We start from the raw sequence: 21,985 nt of genomic DNA, 5'->3' as shown, positions 1-21,985 counted from the left end.
GCTTGATTAGCTAAACGTTTAAAAAATAAGCAATATACAAAAAGAGTTGTCTGTCGAGCTGTATGAGATAGAAAAGCCTCAAGTACGGTTTTAAGGGAAGAAATTAAGCCACCTATTCAGACCAGGTCTTAGAGCACGAGGTGTCCGTGTCGATTTTTTAGTGTCAATTCCAGTGTCCATTTTTGACACTGAAATTGACTGGCAGTGTGTAAGGTGGAGGTGTCCACAGTGTCCATTTCAGTGTCAATTTCAGTGTCCATTTTTTATTTTTTATTTTTTAAATTGATTTTTAAATATTGTATTTAACTAATATAATATAAAAACTAAATAATTGATTAAAATTCATAAAATAAACTATTACATTTATTAAAATTCATAAAATAAACTATTACATTTATTACATTTATTAAAATAAACTATTACATTTATTAAAATTCATAAAATAAACCATTACATTTAATAAAATTCATAAAATAAACTAGTACGTAATAAAATTCATAAGTCGTCACGAAGATCCCACAAATGTTCAACCAAATCAGATCGTATGCCTTCATGCACTTCTCTATCACGTAACTCCCTTGTTCTTCTTGCACGAGCGTCACACCTATCGATCCACGTATGTTGTATATGTTGGACGGGCTCAACTACCCAATCATTTTCAGCAAGGTTGTATCCATTGTCTTCGATAATGATGTTGTGTATCACGATGCACGTGTACATTAGTTGTCTCATTATATTCACTTCGTAAGCTTGTGCGGGTTGCTGAAGAATATGCCAACGGCCTTGTAGGATCCCAAACGTTCTTTCAACATCTTTACGAGCGCTCGCTTGTTTCTTTGTAAAGTAAGTACGTTTTTCGTCAACGGCACTTGAAAATCCCTTAACAAATGCCGCCCAAGTTGGATAAATACCGTCAGCTAAATAATACCCCCTGCTATAATGAACCCCATTTATTTGATAAGGATCGTCGGGCATTTCCTCATTAAGCATTGAGTTGAACAAATCACTAGTGTTTAGCACATTAATATCGTTGTTTGAACCCGCAACACCAAAATACGCATGCCAAATCCAATTATTATACGAGGCGACCGCTTCAAGCATAATAGTTGGGTGACTGTGATCACCTCGCATATACTGTCCTCTCCACGCAACTGGACATTTTGCCCATGCCCAGTGCATACAATCTATACTACCCAACATGCCCGGAAAACCATGAATCCTTTCATGACCTTCATACAAACGGTGAATGTCGTGCAAAGTAGGCTCTCTTACGTACACGTTAGCATACAAATCAATGATACACCTACAAAAGTTGTGTAGAGATTCCCGAGCAAATCGTTCAGACATTTGAAGATACTCATCCAACGCATCCGGTGTATAACCGTATGCTAGCTAACGTAGCGTGGCTGTCGTCTTCAAATGTGGGCTAATACTCCACTTACCACATGTATCTTGTCTTCGATGAAACCATCTAAAATAATACGGCAATGGATTTGCTGAGTAGCTTAGAATATCATTCATAATCCTAAGAAAAACACGTCACCGCATTCGAAATCTTCGTTTGAAATTATCAGCCGAATATTTGCAACCCTCGTTAAAATAATCGTCCATCAAACGATCATGTGCTTCATAATGATTTCGACGTATATAACGACGCGAGTTAACTTCTTCTTCACGGGATAAATTTTCAAGTATATTTAGTGTATAGTTTGTGAACGAGTCGCCGGAAGTACTCGAAGACGACGACATATTTTGGGAAAAAAGATAAAAAAAAATTGATGAATAAAGATAAAATGTGGTGAAAGGTGAATAATGAGTGTGTGTGTGTGTGCGTTAAAATGATAAAATGTAGTGTTATTTATAGAGTAAAAAGAAAAAAAATACCAAAACTAGCCGTTAAACGGCTAGTTTTTTAAAATTTCAAACAATTCAGCCGTTGGAACTCACCGTCGACTTTTGGAGGCTGGAAATCGACGGCGGGATCGATGTCGTGCCGGTGTCGACCGACCGTCGATCCCGGCGTCAATTTAGGGGGGACGGTCGATTTTGTAGTGGACACCGAGTGCTCTTAGGGTTTTGTCGTTAGTTTCTTGTTTTCTACTTTCGAGTCATGTCCGTGTTTTTTTCTTGTTTTTCTTTCTTTTTCTGTTTTGGAGAAAAATAGTTTGTCATATAAAGTTAAGTTATCGTTTTTTTCTTGGCAAGGGATTCTGAAGTTGCGGAGACTTTGTTCGACCAAACCGATGAGTAATGGAAAGTTGTGTATTGTAAGTACACTTTCCCACCACAAATTCACTGAAAAAGTAATGACATTCTTTTGTCTACTTACATAATAAGATCATCATTCAATTCATTCTTTTTATGGTTTATATAGTTAATGATTGGTTGGTCATTTTTTTTCCTATTTATTTGTAAGGAGAAAAATAGATGGATGTTTTATATGGATGGAAACAGTGAGTAACTTGGAAGTATATGTTCGTGTTTTATAATTTAAAAAAAAAAATATATATATATATATATATATATATATATATATATATATATATATATATATATATATATATATACGAAGTAATAAGATTATAGTGTATGTTGTACTTTAGGAATGCATCACGTGAACCATTACTCAGTACGTTACATTGAATATTGATTAAATAGAAAATTTGAAAAGGCAACCACATTTATCCTCTCCCTTACCTACTCTCTCATCTCTCTTTCTTATCTATTCAACAGATCTAAGACACTTTCTCCCACCTAATATTCATCTCTTTTTCGTTCAAATTATTAAGATTTTAATTTTTATACATGAAGAATGTTGTTTTTTTTACGGTAACCACCACCAGCATAAAATCATTGTAAGTTTGTAACCACCGTCGTCGTAAAAGTTAAAACCAAGGTTAAAGGTGGTGGTTGATGGAGGTTAATGGTGATGATGGAAGTAGGAAGACGGTGGTAGCGGTAGTACCACAATGCTTTTGGTGGCAGAAGGATGAAAATGCCGGATTTCGAGGTTTGAAGACGATGGTTGTGGTGGTTTCGATGGTGGTTGTGGCTGGAGGTTAACGGTGGATGTGAGGTGACTCTTTAAGGAGCTTGATGGTGGTGTATTGGCGGTGGTTGCAAGAGGTGGTGGTGGTTGCAACAGGTATGATGGTGGTGGTTGTAGGAGGTATAGTAGGAGGTAAAAAAAATGACGCAAAAAGACGTAAATACCCTTGTGGACAATAAGGTTCATGGCTAATGAATTGTAAAATGACAATACTAAGCCCGTGAACAGTAAAAGTTCATGAGGATTAGTATTATTTGATAATGATAATAATTGATAATAATGATAATGATAATGATAATTAGAAAAATCTAGTAATGGATATATGTAATATTATTCATATTTTAAGTAAGTAAATATGTAATTTAAGAAATTAAAAAGAGTATATATGACAAAATCTATAAAATATACCAAAGAGCAAAGGGCTTAGCGTTATCGAGGTCACCCTTACAACCTTGAGGTTGAGGGTTCGAGTCCTGCTCACAACATTTTGTGGTGTATATATTCGTGTTTGTATTAGTTGAGTGTGTGAGTTTGCCTTTAAAAAAATCTCCTAAATATATATTTATCTAATTAACACATCCACACATCACATGTTTGGATAGATAGCTATTCTATATTTAAAGTTAATTTGTATTATTAATTATTGATTATTATTATTTATTGGTTATATATAATATTTAATTCTCCAAGTTTATTCTACAGAAGATTTAAATATATATACTCAAAAATCATTCCTAATATATCTCAAAAAAAGTGAAAAGAAAACAAAACATGACACCTCATGGATATATATATCCATGCATATCTTTAACTTCCATAACTATAGGTATAATTCACGCAAGGATTAATCTTGATCCATTCACGATATCTACTCCGTGTCTAATTACAATAACATGTAATTATATGTCCTTGTAACTTATGCAAGTTAAGGATTACGTAAATATCTTTAAAATTTAATAATATTTATATATAAAAATATTAATAATTATATATATATATATATATATATATATATATATATATATATATATATATATATATATATATTTGAAAGGCAGCCATATCATTAAACACAACAATAATACAAAGATGGATCCAAAAGGCATGGATCTAAAGAGTTCACAGCCTACACTATACATATGCCAAACAAGATTCTAAAACACGAAACCGACAAGTATGGAAACACACTAACAATACAGACCTGATATTAACCTATATTGAGATAAACAATCGGATTCGATAGCCACGTTTACCAATCCAACTTCTTGTTCTTTAATTTAATTAAAAAAATGGCACGGCTTTAATTAAGAAAATGACACGTAGGATTATTTAAATCAGATTAACTGAGAAATTGACATGTAGTATTATTGACACGCGCTTTATAATAATGTATAGATAGATAGTAGGTTTTTGAGCCCGTGCGTTAACCGTGCAAAAAAATGTAATTTGTAGTTTATATTGTTATGTAAATAGCGATACTAAAAAAATATAAAACGTAAAGAAATTTAAGAGCTCATGCTGTCGACAGATTTCAAAAATTCTTTGGAGTTTAAGAATTCGCGGTGTTGACAAATTTTAAAAATTCCATTTAAGTTTAAGAGCCCGTAGAGTTGACGAATTTTAAAAGTTCTTTTGAGTTTAACAGCCCGTGGTGTTGATATATTCCATTTAAATTATATACTATGTAATATTTAGAATATATTGATAAATTGTCATGGAAGGTAACATTTAGTAATGTAACACCCCGTCAAAAATCCCTTTACCGGAATGTTAACTCTGGTCCCGGTGCTTGGCTTGGCTTGACTTGTCTGTAACAACAATATTTTACAGCGGAAGTAATTAATACCTAAGAATAAAACAAGCAAAATGGGATCAACAATAATGTTGAGTGAATCTATAGGTTTTAGGTAAACTATACAATATGTTTAAGAAATAATATTCCAAAACGTTTATTAGTGGAAGACCACCAAAGTTTTATGTTAAAAGTTTACATACAACAATGTCAAGTGTTAACTGTTCGTAATCAGTGATGTCAAGTTCCAAATGTGTGACATCAAAATAGTTCCATTTCATATAATTGTAGACATTACCATGTCTAGTTTCAAATGTTTGTAAACCACAGTTTCAAGTAACGTATCATAGTATCTGAAAAACAATTATCAGAAAAATAGTTTAAGTTCCTTGACCATGAGATTTTACAAGTACAACTCCAAGTTGCAAAACGTTTGCATAATCTATGAGCACCTGAATACTTGCAATGACCCGAGTATAGAACCTACTATACCCGCCTTTACCTCATAAAATGTTATTCACTTGTTTGAGTGTATATAATGTTCAAAGTAAATGCAGCACAATTAATAATGTAGGGTGAGGATGTCAACCTAATAGATCCGTCCATCTAAATTGTGCTTACACCGAAGGTATTAAAAGTATTCAAGCTAGAGGCTTTGTGAACAAACTCAATATGCATATATAGTACTCGTGTCAATACAAAAAGCATTTGATAATGTAAGTATAACATTGTGTATTCTCATACCTGAAAATATGTAAAAAGCGGGACTGTAGACCCACCTTCGAATAAAGCTCGGGTTGAAAAGTGGACAATTACTTGTACGGATTATAGCCGAGTAATGCAACCTAAGTATACGTATTTAGGTTGGTCAACATATATGTCTTAAACAAATGTGGTTTCATAGTATAAGTTGTCTTATTGCTCAACTCGGTGTGTTTCAAAGTAAAAGTCAACATACGGTCAACTAGTTCATGCAAGTCAAACGAAGTCAACCGAAGTCAAACCAAAAGTCAAACTTGGTCAAAGTAGTCAACTAAGGTCAACATCATTAGGTTCATGTCAAATGTTGGTCAACATGTCAAACCTAAGTCAAACAACACGTTTTGGATCATAAATGGTCAATTTCACAATTTCAGTTTATCGTTGTGCACAAAGTTCATGTACATGTAGCAAACTTAACATATTATCTCATAGTAAAAAATTCAAGCAAACATGGTAAACTCCAGATCATAATTATACTCAAATTAAATTCCAAAAAGTTCGGTCAGGGTCTCATACGATAATTAAAAGTCTGGAATCAGAAGGGGTACATTTATAGTTTGTCAAATCAATTTTTGACCACGCACTGATTTAGTTTTGGCTATAACCGGAGCTAGGGACATGCAATTTATCCAAGACCAGTGGATATGGTTCAAGGACAAGTCAAAATAACACATATCAAAAGTTGAGAAAATTTTGTTTAGCCATTTTGTACAGTTTATTCATGCAAGTTGGAAGTTTACTTTTCAGCTCAATTCAGAATTTACATAATATATGGCCCTATTGTGCCCAATGCATAAGGTTTCAGCGATTGAAATAAACTAACCATATGTCACACATCATGTTAAAATTCATATTCCAGAAGCATACATGCTAACTCAATAAACACAAACCACAGAGTATAAAACAGAGAGCAAGTTGCTGTTACGATCCTAGTTTAGCTAGTCACATTCGCACGCAATTATCCGAAGATCTAGATACAATTAGACTATGATATATACATGAAAAGTGAATTAATTTTTGTGTACATTTCAAATATGCAAAGCTTTAAATCCAAAAGCTAACACATTTTATCATACAAGGTTGTTTTCATGCAAGTGCTGTATAAAACCACTTTTTCACTAAATCAAGCATATCTCAAGTTATACATAAGCAAACAACATGATATCCTAGTGTAACCTGAGTATTTTTAAATTATTTATCCAATGGTATTAATTTCACAATCTAATTCGTGGTATATCAAACCCAGAATTTCTGATCAATCACAAAAACACGACGTTAATTTCAATTGGCCATAACTTGATCATCCGAAAACGAAATCAAGCGAATCAAAAGCCTAAAATCAATAGTTTTTCGCAAGAAATCTAATTATCACATAATATCATGCATTTTAAAAATAAAAATTTACTGTACATGCAATAAACAATTCGATTTTCATGCTAATCAACACAACCGGACAAATTAACGCATCAAACAATAATCACACATCAAGACTTGAGCAATAGACAACCTAATCCATGAAACTTTAACAAAAATCAGATTTTAAAGATTTGGGTTTAGCTATTTATACCTTTGATCATAAAATTAACGACACACACGCGTAGAGGACAACGAGAATTGCAAGTTTGATGTTCAAGGCTTGGCCAAAAATTGAAGTTTGATGTGTGTGGGTGTGAGTATGGCGACGGCAGCAGGAGGGAGAGGAGGGATCAACTGGTGCAGTTTAATTGTGAGGGTTTTACTAGTTTTAGGTTTAATACTTGTATTTATACTAACCAAAATTCACTAATTTAGCACTTAGGTCCCTCAAGTTGCAAAATTAAGCATAAAGGGGGTGAGAGATGGGCAATCGGCCGAATGGCCTATGGGGTAAGTTCCCGGGCTCTCGTTTTACAAAAGCGTGTAATCGTGGTCCATTTCAAGTGCCATTTAGTCGTACTGAAGGCCCGAAACGCTAAACCGATCGTTAAAACGCAATCAAACGTTAATTTATTAAAAACCCAATGAATTAAATATTTTTGAAAAGTTAATAATTATTAAAATAATTATTAAAATAAACCCGAGCGTTTCGTTTCTCAAAAAGCAGTTATCAAAACCGTATCGTTTTTATCGTATTTCTTTATCTGAAATATTTATTCGAATTAATATCAACCCATATTAAATAGTGTAACCCTCCAAGGATCAAGTATGTATTTATTACACATAAACACATAAAAGTCAAGTAATCACCGTTAAATAACTAACAGAAAGTTAACGGAAGTGACAGAAAAAGCAGAGTTGTTACATTACCCACCTGTTATTGAAAATTTCGTCCCGAAATTTTAGTGATCGTCCGCTGAAATAGTTTCCTCGAGAAACAGTTGCGGATACTTTTGTCTCATCTGATCTTCACGCTCCCACGTGAACTCTGGTCCTCTTCTCACGTTCCACCGAACTTTAACGATAGGAATTCTGCTTTGTTTCAACCGTTTTACCTCACGGCCCAAGATTTCCACAGGTTCTTCAATGAAATGAAGTTTTTTGTCGATACGCACTTCCTCTAAAGGAATAATCAAATTCTCATCGGCTAGGCACTTCTTTAGGTTGGATACATGAAAAATGTCGTGTATACCGCTGAGTGCTTGTGGCAGTTCCAACCTGTAAGCTACTGGTTCAACTCTTTCAGTTATCTCGAACGGTCCAACATATCTAGACTCAGTTTACCTCGTTTCCCGAACCGTATAACACCCTTCCAAGGTGATACTTTAAGCATGACTTTGTCACCAACTTGGAATTCTATGTCCTTCCATCTGACATCGACGGAGCTCTTTTGACGACTCCGAGCCGTTCTCAATTGTTCCTGAATCTGTAGGACTTTCTCCGTTATCTCTTGAATAATCTCAGGACCTGTCAACTGACTATCCCCCAATTCGCTCCAACATACGGGAGATCTACACTTCCTTCCATACAACGCTTTGAAATGTGCAGCTTTAATGCTCGCATGGTAGCTGTTATTGTATGAGAACTCAGCTAGTGGTAAGTACTTATCCCATCCGTTTCCGAAATCAATGACACATGCTCGCAACATGTCCTCAAAAGTTTGAATAATTCGTTCGCTCTGGCCATCTGTCTGGGGGTGATATGTTGTACTCATATCTAAATAGGTCCCCATTGCTTTCTGTAATGACTGCCAAAACCTGGAAGTGAATCTGCTGTCGTGATCGGATATAATAGATATAGGCACCCCATGCCTAGAGACGACTTCCTTAATGTAAATCTGAGCCAACTTCTCCATTTTATCAGTTTCTCTTATCGGTAAGAAGTGTGCAAACTTAGTGAGATGATCCACTATAACCCAAATAGTATCGTAACCTCCCATCGTTCTCGGCAGTTTCGTGATGAAGTCCATTGTAATACCTTCCCACTTCCACTTGGGAATCTCTAGTTGAGTTAATAACCCAGATGGCTTCTGATGTTCCGCCTTGACTTTAGCGCAAGTCAAGCACTTTTCGACATAGGTAGTAATATCAGCTTTCAAATTTGGCCACCAATAAAACGCCTTCAAATCTTGGTACATTTTATCTGATCTAGGATGAATTGAGTACCTTGACTTGTGTGCTTCCTCCAACACTAGTTCTCTCAATCCACCAAACTTTGATACCCAGATTCGATTAGAAAAGTACCGTGTTCCGTCCTCCTTGATGTCAAATTTCTTATCCATTCCTCTGAGAAATTCAACATCGACATTTTCTTATTTCACGGCCTCTCGTTGTGCTTCGCGAATATGTGATGTGAGATTCGTACGGACAACTATGTTAAGCGCTATAACCCTGAGGGGTCTCTCTCGCTCTTTTCTGCTTAAAGCATCCGCCACAACATTCGCCTTGCCCGGATGGTATTGAAGTTCGCAGTTATAATCGTTAAGTAGTTCCATCCAACGTCGTTGTCTCATGTTGAGCTTTTCTGATCAAATGTGTGTTGTAAACTCTTATGGTCGGTGAAGATAGTAAACTTGGTCCTATACAGGTAGTGTCTCCACATCTTAAGTGCAAAGACAACAGCTCTTAGTTCAAGGTCGTGCGTAGTGTAGTTCTGCTCGTGAATCTTTAATTGTCGTGATCCATAAGCAATAACCTTGTTTCATTGCATAAGCACGCAACCCATGCCTTGATGTGAGGCATCACAATAAACAACAAAATCTTCACTTCCCTCGGGTAGAGACAATATCGGTGCAGTTGTTAACTTCTCTTTCAACAACTGAAATACAGTTTCTTGCTGTTCTGACCACTCATACTTCTTGCCCTTATGAGTCAACGCGGTTAATGGTCAGGCAATCTTAGAGAATCCTTCAATGAATTTCCTGTAGTAACCAGTTAGACCCAAAAATTGCCGAATCTGAGTTGGCGTCTTTGGAGTTTCCCAATTCTTAACTGACTCAATCTTTGCTGAATCGACCTGTATTCCATTGGCCCCTACAACATGGCCAAGAAATTGTACCTCTGGTAACCAAAAGTCACACTTAGAGAACTTTGTATACAACTGCTCTTTTCTAAGCATGGTCAATATCGATCGTATATGCTGTTCGTGCTCTTCCTTGTTCATGGAGTACACCAATATATCATCAATAAACACAATGACAAATTTATCTAGGTATGGTTTACACACATGGTTCATGAGGTCCATGAACACTGCTGGAGCGTTCGTCAAATCAAACGGCATCACTGTAAACTCATAATGTCCATAACGTGTTCTAAACGCCGTCTTCGGGACATCAACTTCTTTGACTTTCAATTGGTGATACCCGGATCTCAAATCAATCTTCGAATAATAACTAGATCCCTGTAGTTGATCAAATAAGTCATCAATCCTCGGTAGCGGATACCGATTCTTGATTGTCAACTTGTTCAATTCTCTGTAGTTGATTCACAATCTCATCAACCCATCCTTCTTTTTAATAAACAAGATCAGAGCTCCAACTCGGAAATTCATGGCTATGTGACCCACCTTCTAGTACTTGTCGCAAATTAGGGCATTACAACCCTGATGTTCTTCACCATGGGAAGCTCTTGTAGTTCTAAAGGTGCAAGTCCGTATATTGTGCATGTAACGGGTGCAGCTACTGGCACCAAACTAATCCGAAATTTGACTTCACGGTGGGGTGGACGTGTAACCTCAGGGCAATCTCTAATAGTCGAGAAATATTCGGGTCTCTTAAATGTCGGCTCATCTTTACTCACATGTTCCAAAATTGCAAGACATTCTAATCTCATGTACTTCTGGACCTTCGAGTAATTAGTGTAACATGACGGTGTACTGATCTCTTCTCTGTACACTATTATCATCGGTGAAAGAAATTCGAATAGTCTTCTGGTCGTAGCTGCCTCAGTTGTATCGTTAGATAACCAGTTTGTTTCAACCACTAGGTTAAAACTTCCCAGTTTAATAGTTCTATAGAGTACACGTTGTCTAAGGAAGGTACAGGGTTATAAACGTTGTGACCAAATTCTCTAGCGTTAAAGCTTCTCTCAGCACTGGTGTTGACAATATATATAAACATTATGGTTGATGAGTGAGAATGTGACGAATTTCATGGAAAACGAAAATGAACAAGGTGTAATGGCAATTCAAACAAAATCTGATATTTAATCGAAAAGGGTTGGTACAAAACCTCCCAAGCGTATGTGTCTCGCAGGAAACAGATGAAGTGTGGTTCACGTCAATGTGTTCAAAGTTGGTTGATAATGTTTGTGGGTATAATGAAAATGATTGCCGCTTAAGAAACGTACGTTGGAACAAAATGAGAAAGAATACGGTAACAAGTAGTATTACTAGTAGAAATGAGTGATGGCGTTAGCGATAAGTAGCGATGGGTTGTGATAAGCAGTGATGATAGTAGTGACGTATAAGTTGTTAGATAGCATGCTAGCATCATAAGTATATACACCTGTATATTAATGCACCCAATAAGGCATAATAGTTATCAATCGGTAGGCTCGTGTTTGGGTAACAAAATCGTGAACTGCGGGTGGCTGAACGATAAGTAAGTTGGAAGTCAAGTAGACAACATCTACTACGTATTATGTGGGCTGTTACCAGGAATTCCTCCTCTAAAACGTATCAGAAATGAGTTGTGATGCACAGTAGCGAGTAGTAAAGTGTGGAGGTGTTAGTAGTGACGAGTAGTACTTAGTAGTGGTAATTAGTAATAAATAGTATTGAGTAGTAGCAAGTAGCAAGGGGTAGCAGTGAGTAGTATTTAGTAATGACAAGCAGTGAGAAGTAGTGATCAGTCGTGACTAGCAGTGAGAGGCGGCGTTGAGTAGTAGTTAGCAGTGATAAATAGTACTGAGTAGTGGTATGAGATGACAAGCGTGTTCTAGTAGTGTCTTTGTAGTGATAAGTAGTGATCGGTGGTGACAGACAGTGTCGAACAGTGACGAGTTGTGTCATGATTACAAGTTACTTACAAGTTATGATAATAATTAATTTGTACAGTGTAAGTTTCTACTAACATTTGAGGTTATACGGTTTATGTTCTAACGTTGTTTATCCAGGTAACCTACTTGATTCAGCCCCAATTCCTTATTTTGCGATGTCAGAATTTCTATATGAGTTACCGTAATGTAATCCCGATCATCACATTACGCTATCTCACGTTTCTATTCGACATCGCTCCATAAGTTCAAGATGGCGTAGTCAACTTAATTTAGTTAAACCTCGCATCACAGGTACGTATGTGGTTCGTAGTATAACGCTTAGTTCAAGTCCATATCATATGGGTATAGGGTGTATATGTACGTGATGTAATGTGTAGCCCTACACGTCGTATTGTGAAGCAAATAGTGCAGGTATGGTGTGTAAAAGTCATCCAAGACACACTGCTATAGACTAGACTTCACTAATGCACCCTACGGTTAGACATACTAATGTATCCTAGTTCCCTATAGCCAAAGCTCTGATACCATCTGTAACACCCCGTCAAAAATCTCTTTAACAGAATGTTAACTCTGGTCCCAGTGCTTGGCTTGACTTCTACGTAACAACAATATTTTATAGCGGAAGCAATTAATACCTGGGAATAAAACACGCAAAACGGGATCAACAATAATGTTGAGTGAATCTATAGGTTTTAGGTAAACTATACAATATGTTTAAGAAATAATATTCCAAAACGTTTATTAGTGGAAGACCACCAAAGTTTTATGTCAAAAGTTTGCATACAGCAATGTCAAGTGTTAACTGTTCGTAATCAGTGATGTCAAGTTCCAAATGTGTGACATCAAAATAGTTTCGTTTCATATAATTATAGACATTACCATGTCTAGTTTCAAATGTTTGTAAACCACAGTTTCAAGTAACGTATCATAGTATCTGAAAAACAGTTATCAGAAAAATAGTTTAAGTTCCTTGACCACGAGATTTTACAAGTACAACTCCAAGTTGCGAAACGTTTGCATAATCTATGAGCACCTGAATACTAGCAATGACCTGAGTATAGAACCTACTATACCCGCCTTTACCTCATAAAATGTTATACACTTGTTCGAGTGTATCTAATGTTCAAAGTAAATGCACCACAGTTAATAATGTAGGGTGAGGTTGTCAACCTAACGGATCCGTCCATCTAAATTGTGCTTACACCGAAGGTATTAAAAGTATTCAAGCTAGAGGCTTTGTGAACAAACTCAATATGCATATATAGTACTCGTGTCAATACAAAAAGCATTTGATAATGTAAGTATAACATCGTGTATTCTCATCCCTGAAAACATGTAAAAAGCGGGACTGTAGACTCACCTTCGAATAAAGTTCGGGTTGAAAAATGGACAATTACTTGTACTGATTATAGCCGAGTAATGCAACCTAAGTGAAATGTCCCGTTCATATTGATTATAAACGTTCCATATTAATTGATTCCGTTGCGAGGTTTTGACCTCTATATGAGACGTTTTTCAAAGACTGCATTCGATTTTAAAACAAACTATAACCTTTATTTTATTGATAAAGTTTTAAAAATGATAATAAAAAATATAGCGTTTTCACACGACCATTACATAATGGTTTACAATAATATTACACAATAATATATGTCTTCGAATGCAGTTTTCAAACAATATTAAACAAGCATTGACTCCAAATCTTGTCCTTAATTTAGTATACAACAGCGGAAGCTCTTAACAATTACCTGAGAATAAACATGCTTAAAACGTCAACAAAAATGTTGGTGAGTTATAGGTTTAACCTATATATTTATCAATCGTAATAATAGACCACAAGATTTTATATTTTCATTTTTCATAAACATCATCCCATTCATAGAGATAAAAATCATTCATATTGTGAACACATGGTAACCGACATTAACAAGATGCATATAAGAATATCCCCATCATTCCAGGACATCCATCGGACATGATATAAAAACTCGAAGTACTAAAGCATCCGGTACTTTGGATGGGGTTTGTTAGGCCCAATAGATCTATTTTTAGGATTCGCGTCAATTAGGGGTGCACTAATTCTCAAAATTAGTGATGTTTCCTAATTCTTAGGCTACCAAGCAAAAAGGGGCATATTCGGCTTCGATCCTTCACCCATATAATGTAGTTTTGATTTCTTGTGTCAATTTCATAAAACATTTATAAAACTGCATGTATTCTCATCCCAAAAATATTAAATTTTTAAAAGTGGGACTATAACTCACTTTTACAGATTTTTACTTCGTCGGGAAGTAAGACTTGGCCACTGGTCAATTCACGAACCTATAACAAATATGTACATATATATATCAAAGTATGTTCAAAATATATTTACAACATTTTTATTACGTTTTAATGATTTGAGTTTGTTAAGTCAGCAGTCCTCGTTAGTAACCTACAACTAGTTGTCCACAGTTAGATGTACAGAAATAAAGCAATATATAATATCTCGAATCAATCCACAACCCAGTGTCTACAGGTCTCAGACTCGATCACAACTCAAAGTATATATATTATTTTGGAATCAACCTCAACCCTGTATAGCTAACTCAAGCATTACTGCATATAGAGTGTCTATGGTTGTTCCGAAATATATGTATAGATGGGTCGATATGATATGTCAAAACATTGTATTCGTGTCTATGGTATCCCAAGATTACATAATATATGTTAGAATACATGTATAATACAATATAAGTTAGTTAAGTTATGATTTGTATAGATTTGTTACAAATTTCACGTAGCTACAACAAGCAAACTTATCCAATCTTGTTTTACCCATAATTTCTTCGTTTTAAATCCGTTTTGAGTGATTCAAGTTGCTATGGTTTTATAATGAACTGAAATTTATGAAACTAAAAGAAAAAGTATAAGTTTGTAGTTGAAAATACAGGTTACAAGTCAATATTGTAAGAGGTAGTCATTTCAGTCGAAAGAACGACGTCTTGATGACCATTTTGAAAAACATACTTCCACTTTGAGTTTAACCATGATTTTTGGATATAGTTTCATGTTCATAAGAAAAATCATTTTCCTAGAATAAAAACTTTTAAATAATAGTTTTTAATAGTTTTTAATTAACTAACCCAAAACAGCCTGCGGTGTTACTACAACGGCATATGTCCGGTTTTACGGTATTTTTTCATGTTTCCAGGTTTTAAATCATTAAGTTAGCATATCATATAGATATATAACATGTGTTTAGTTGATTTTAAAAGTCAAGTTAGAGGGATTAAATTTATTTGTGAACAAGTTTAGAATTAACTAAACTATGTTCTAGTGATTACAAGTTTAAATCTTCGAATATGATAGTTTTATATGTATGAATCGAATGATGTTATGAACATAATTACTACCTCAATTTTAGTAGGTAAACCTACTGGAAGTAACAAAATTTGATCTAGCTTCAAAGAATTCTTAGATGGCTCGAAAGTTCTTGAAGTAGAATCATGACACGAAAACAAGTTCAAGTAAGATTTTCACTCGAAATAAGATTGTTATAGTTATAGAAATTGAATAAAAGTTTGAATATGAGTATTACCTTGAATTAGAATGATAATCTACTGTAAACAACAAAGATTTCTTGAGGTTGGAGGACCACTTTACAAGATTGGAAGTGAGCTAGCAAACTTGGAAGTGTTCTTGGTGTTTTCTTGAGTAGTTGTTTTGTTTATTGATCTAGGTTACCTAATTTGAGCTAGATTGAGATGGATTATGAAGGAAATGATGAAGAACACTTATAACACTAAGAGAGTAATTGAGAGAGAGTAATTTGATGCATAAAAATGGAAATCAAAATGTGTTTGTGGTAGGTGAAATGCGGCTTGAGAATGGAGTCAATATAGGCTCCATTACTTTGTTGTTTTGTTAGATATTTCATGCAAGTTGTCAAATAATGTTTCCCACATGTGTTAGGTGACTCACAAGGGTTGCTAAGAGCTGAAATATTATGTGTATATACTAATAGTATATACGTTTAGGAGCTGGGTATTGTACGAGTACGAATACGGGTGCATACGAGTAGAATTGTTGATGAAAATGAATGAGGATGTAATTGTAAGCATTTTTGTTAAGTAGAAGTACTTTGATAAGTGTCTTGAAGTCTTTCAAAAGTGTATGAATACATATTAAAACACTACATGTATATACATTTTAACTGAGTTGTTAAGTCATTGATATGGCCAAAACGGCCGATTTTTATTCGCGCGGTGTCGTCAGGCCGCGGCTCGCCAGGATCAGCCACTCGTGGGAGGAAGGTACTATTTTAAATTTATATTTAGCAAGGCCTAAATCTTACTACTCCTTATAAGTAAGGGAAGTATGACCTAGAGTAGTATTTTTGAGATAACAGTAGAATCGAACCTATATTTAAGCCTAGGATAGTTAGGGAGTAGTGAATATTTATTTTTGGATTTTCTAATTTATAAGACAGATAAAGTAAATGTGATAAAATTTGTAATTCAGATAAGGTTAAAGTGAGTGCATACTATGACTTCATCAGTTATTCTGCCGAGATTATGGAATGCTGGCTCATGAATAGGCAGAGGCCCTGTATTCATTACACTGGTCCTAAACGCCCCTGTCATAAGACATGTCACTGGATACATCGTTAGGCTTGAAGATTCTGAATAGACAGCAATGTCCCTTACCCCCGACACCCGTGCAGTTTGACTACAGGCATACACGTTCAGACAGCTCATCCAATTGAGCGACTCGGTTGGGTGATGTATTAACATTCCAAAATGGTCTAAACTTTATTAAGCATAATAGAATACATGGTTTACCATTTCTGAGAGACGTGATGCGTTTCAATGCTTTCGTTAATGATTGGTAAAAGATAGTTACGCCCTTAGAAAGAGTTAAATCATAAAGAACACCATGGCCAAGTTAAGCTGACTTCCATGAACACGTTCGGTTATCCTAACGGTCCAATCCTTTATGTGTCTAAACAAACAGTTCCTTAATTAACAAAGAATCCCTCAAGCGGGGTGCAATGCTTGAGATCGCATTATGGTGCAGTGTACTGGTCAACACTAACCAGGTTCCATGGCCTTACTTAGCAGAGGTACAGCTTACAACAACCGCTGTGCTTCAGCGTGCACGTACGAAGTTTATATGCTTGGTGACTACACTAGCATGGTCTAGGATCAACAATGTACTAAGGGTCTAGTTGAATGTTTCATTATGAAAGAGTCCTCAGTCGGAATCCAAAGCTTGATAGACTTACTACAACCGGTGTGCCTCTGTCGATCTTACGTTGTATCCGATAGACTTCTCTTACCAAAGGGTGACACAGATAGTGTACTCTGAATCGGGGTTCGCGACTTCCCAATAACAGAGCCTATAACTACGTTCTATTAGTTGGAAAAGCGATTGAGTTTAAAGCATAATCGGAAAGCATTTCAACAGCATGCACAGACCATAATATTATTTCGGCATTATAACTGCTTACATCATAGCAAACACTAAAGATAACTACTCGCTAATCATGGCAACAATATCATAAAATATTATATAAGATAAAGGATAGAAGTACCAGTAGATTAAATTAGTTCTGAATACCAAAGTGACAACCTTAAGACTCCAGACCGCTCTTAATACAATCTTCAGCGTTCTTCTCCGGGTACTAGGTTTCCCGCACGGAGTCGAAGTCCTTGAGAGTATGACTAATATTGTACAAGAGAGAGAAAGAAGTGAATTGAAGTGTGTGTTGGAATGAATGACAAAGACCCTTTAAATAGACTAGGATTTTGCCAAAATACGACTGGCAGGCCGTATGGCAGGCCGTATGGCAGGCCGTATGGCAGGCCGTATGGTGGCCCGTTTGACTGGCAGCCCGTTTCTTGGGGGCGTTTGCTGGGCCATTTGGCAGGTCGTACCCCATACTGGCAGGCCGTATGGCAGGCCATTTTTGGTACTGGTCAGCGTTGATTCCCTGGATCGTAACTTGATTTCTTGTCTTTCACCGTTTTTGCTCTAGAATCTTCGTTTTAGCTCCGATTCTCTTGATTCTTTTTGCACTGCCTTCGTAATTACTTGTTCTTCCATTCTAACCGACGAAATGGGTATTTTTCCAATAAAGTTGGAATCTTTCTTGTTTTTGGGCCTTAATACCGGGGTGAAAACGTGACTTTTTAGCCGATATCAAATATCTCACACTTAGACTTTACTTGTCCTCACGCAAACTCTCATTTTTTAAGAATCTTTTCGGTGTTTCCTTTCTAATAGCCTAAGCGGTTTTCTTTTATTATAAGAGCAAAAAGATAAGGTGAGTTATCTATGTTATGTTTGAAAGTATCTCTGCAAGCATGCGAGGAGGTTACATGACATAGGCTAGCTTTCACGGGTCACTCAAATCACTCAAGTGTTTAGGATTCTCTATAGATCTAAGAAATGAATACACTCATAGCCAGTCATGCTGCACCCATCGTCATAGGCTTGATAAAGACTCAAATCCTTGCTGCTAATGCGAGAACGGTAGTAATCTCAGCTTTATAGGTCATTTGTCAATGATGGAAAAGGAATTTTGGAGTGGTAGTGAAGTTGTTTTTGAGGGGTGAGATAAAAGGGTAATGCAGTCTTTATACAGAGTTTTATTCGGATAGATAGGAGTGCTGAAGTACTTTGAGAAGCACTTTTGAACTTTTCTTCAATTGATCATCATCTTTGGTCGAGTTCTCTTCGGCGTTTCTCTTTATATAGTTCTGCTCCTTTTCTCAGAACTTGAAAATCATTCAATTTTTTTTTTTTAGAAGACTTCATCTCGAGAAACTTTTTGCCGGTAAACTTTTTCAAGACCTTTGCCACGATACTTGAGAGGTTTATAACATCGGGTTTTCGGAAGGAATCTCATTTTCTGGATTTTTCGAGAAATAGTGATGGTGATGTGGATGTGGTGGTGGAGTAGAAGTAGTGGAGGTGCGGAAGGTTTATGTTTGACAAATGGCTAGCTATTTTGATGACAACCGAATCACGTTTCGCTGCTTGGAGATGTAGATCAAAAGCAATTTCTGATTCCGAGCACAGACATCGGCACTCTCAACGGAAAATAGTGAAGCATTAAAGATGAATGCTGGTCTTATTTGGGGTGCCTCACCATAATCAATTTAGGTCGATAATGCCTTAGTCATGCAATACTCTATTAGAGATTTCAATCTAACAAGATTTCCACCTTACTTAAGCCTTATTTTTATTGACAAACGTTTCAGGTTTTCAAAAATACTCTTTCGAAAAGGGTTTATTTTGCAAAAATTTTGAAATTTGGCTTAAGGACTTGGAATCTTCGTAATGGGTTATTATAATACAGCATAAAAAGAAACCAACATCCCACACTTAGACGAACATTATCCTCAATGTTCCTAATGTATCCCACACTTGGAGATTTGGGAGTATTTGTCTAGTGTTTTTATTGGGTGTTATCCCACACTTAGTGATAAGCTAGGATGTGGCATAGTTTGAATCTTGAGCTAGTAGCGAGAAGAAAGAAATACCCCTAGCAGATGCGGCTGGTTTCCAATCCTTGCATCTTTATCGGCTCATTTGTCATCCTTTATTCTTCTACTCTACTTTATTGCACGGGTTACCTCCCGAGAAGCGCTTTTGTTTAAGGTCGTTGGCACGACCGTAGTGATGCTTCAAAAAGCAATCATTCCTCGCTGATGGTTGTGATCTTAGTCTTCTCGAAGGAATGTGAGTCTTGGTGGATAAATCCTGAGAAAGTGTCGGACCAATAGTGGTAACAGATCCGGTACTTCTCTTGAAGATCTTTTGAAAGATAAGTAGTGCGCAGTTTCGGCTCTTGATAAGTCTTGAAGTTCGATGAGGATATGATACACAGCTCTGCTGGTTGACCCATGAATGTTAATCATAGAAGCAGTGTTGGTGTTGATGATTTCTCTTATGGGATGCTCATTTCGGAGGTCTTCAAATAATGTCAGAAACTGTATCTTTAGAATTTCGAAGTCTTCGGAATGGTGATCTCCACAGTAAGAGTCTGTTGCTTTGCACAGATTAGTTAAGAGATGAAGCTAGAAAGAAGTGAACATCAATCCTGGTCCGAGTATTAATTTCACCGTCTTTGAGTATATCTCCCGACATCCAGCTTTAAATGTGAAACTAGGATCTGTGGATTCGTAGAAGATACGTGATAACTGATTCGTAACATAGGTGGCAATGTTGGCTCGATCTGGTTCAAGATGAGAGAACGGATTGTTTCGCCTTGCTTCCTTTATAACAGCGTCTCGTAACTCTTTGATAATCAGATCAGCGTGGTAATCAATTGTTACATAAATAACTAGTCTGTCTGGTGTGCTTTCAAAATTATCTCTATCCAAAAGAGCGAAAAAGCTGTGAATATCCTCGATCATTTGCAAATCAGAGTGGTAAGTCGGGCGTCCGGTGGAAAGATCCATATGCTTCCGGATGAGAGTCAGTAGTGCTCGTTGGTTTCGTGAGAACAGAAGTGCAGATCCGGCTAAGGCGTTATAAACCCTAGAGTAAATGATCTTCTGATCTCGACAGAATCTTGTCTCAAGGATAGTGCGAACCACTGAATTGTGCTCTCGTTGCCTTTCTTCGTGATAGATATGATCGTGAAGAGAATTGATAAAGTCTTGAATGTGTTCTTCTAGGATTTCAACATCATTGTCTTCTCTTTGGAGATAGAGGTGGTGTTCTTCTCGGATAGCCATAATTCATTCTGTTAATCGTAGCGAAAAATCAATGTTTGATTTTCGAATGGCTTCGAGAATGTCTTCAAATTCATCGGTATCATTGATGAAGGTTATCATGTCTGCGTGTGTGGATATAACCGGAATTCGATCTGAGGAAGAGTCCGACTCCCCTTGACCTGGTTCAGTTGGAGAGTGTGAGTTATTCAAAATGTCTTCATGTTGCTCTTCCTCGTCATCATCAGTATCTTGTTCTTTTGAGGATGCGTCTGATGAACGGGTTTCTTCAGTATTATGATTCTCCACTTTAATACTTCCGGGATCAATTTCTATGTCCTTAACCTCAGCCTTATCGGTCTACTGTGATGACCCAGAAATTTCTGACCAAATTTAGACTTAATCTTTAACGTTTCCGACACGATAAGCAAAGTCTGTAATGTTGAAATCTCAAAAACTTGGAACTGTGTTCATATAATCAATTACTTTTGATTGTTCTCAACGATTCGCAAACAATTATATGTAAATAGATACATATATATATGTACTATAACTAGAAAACGTAACAAAGTGTTGAGTAAATGATACTGTGCATTAAACTTATTGGTTTGATTATCTGATTGATATATTTAACTACGGAGTTAAAAGATTATGCCAAACAATTGAATTAAAGGATATTTATTAAGTCCATTAAGAGTTATGATATTATTACGGGTCTCTGTTGTGAGGTCCACGTTGATTTGGGAAATTGTTCATTTTAACGATATTCGGAATAAATGGTAAAGTGTTAGATAAAAATTAATGGAGAACTAAACTGCATAATATTCAATTGATTTTGTTTCAAACGTGCGAAAACGTTTTTCGATATAATAGAATTTGTTCATTAAGTGTGTTTATTTAATTAACGTAAATTGGACACATATAAAAAAATAAGGAATATTAACTGTTAGAATTAGATAGATGAATAACTTGCATTGTGTATTTTAAAACGTGTTTATTAATATTGAAAATATATATTTAACAATACGATAAAATATAATATTAAATTGGTTATAAAATGATTTGTTATATATATATATATATATATATATATTAATAAATAATGAGAAAATGATTTATAGAAGTAAATGACCAAAACACTCAAATGTATAAGTTATATTTCGAGTGGTATAGTTTATGGATAATTTAAGTCTATAATTTGACAAAGGTACGAGTCACGAAACGTAAAGAGCGAGTTTTCTCAGCGTACGAAGGGACATTCGAA

At 35.9% G+C, this 21,985-nt stretch overlaps 1 protein-coding gene across 1 annotated transcript; it reads right to left on the bottom strand.

Moving 5' to 3' along the window:
* Positions 1–495: 495 nt before the first annotated feature.
* Positions 496–1,347, bottom strand: LOC139842910 (uncharacterized). The gene has a single exon (XM_071833007.1). The coding sequence runs from the start codon at positions 1,345–1,347 to the stop codon at positions 496–498; it is 852 nt and encodes a 283-aa protein (XP_071689108.1).
* Positions 1,348–21,985: the final 20,638 nt, after the last annotated feature.

Source organism: Rutidosis leptorrhynchoides, chromosome 4 (assembly GCF_046630445.1).
Source record: "Rutidosis leptorrhynchoides isolate AG116_Rl617_1_P2 chromosome 4, CSIRO_AGI_Rlap_v1, whole genome shotgun sequence".
Lineage (NCBI taxonomy): Eukaryota > Viridiplantae > Streptophyta > Magnoliopsida > Asterales > Asteraceae > Rutidosis > Rutidosis leptorrhynchoides.
This window is presented reverse-complemented; position numbering and strand designations above follow the sequence as displayed.

Bases quoted from the DNA above. Each gene is read 5' to 3' on its own strand.
- LOC139842910 (XM_071833007.1), bottom strand. From the start codon at position 1,347: ATGTCTGAACGATTTGCTCGGGAATCTCTACACAACTTTTGTAGGTGT.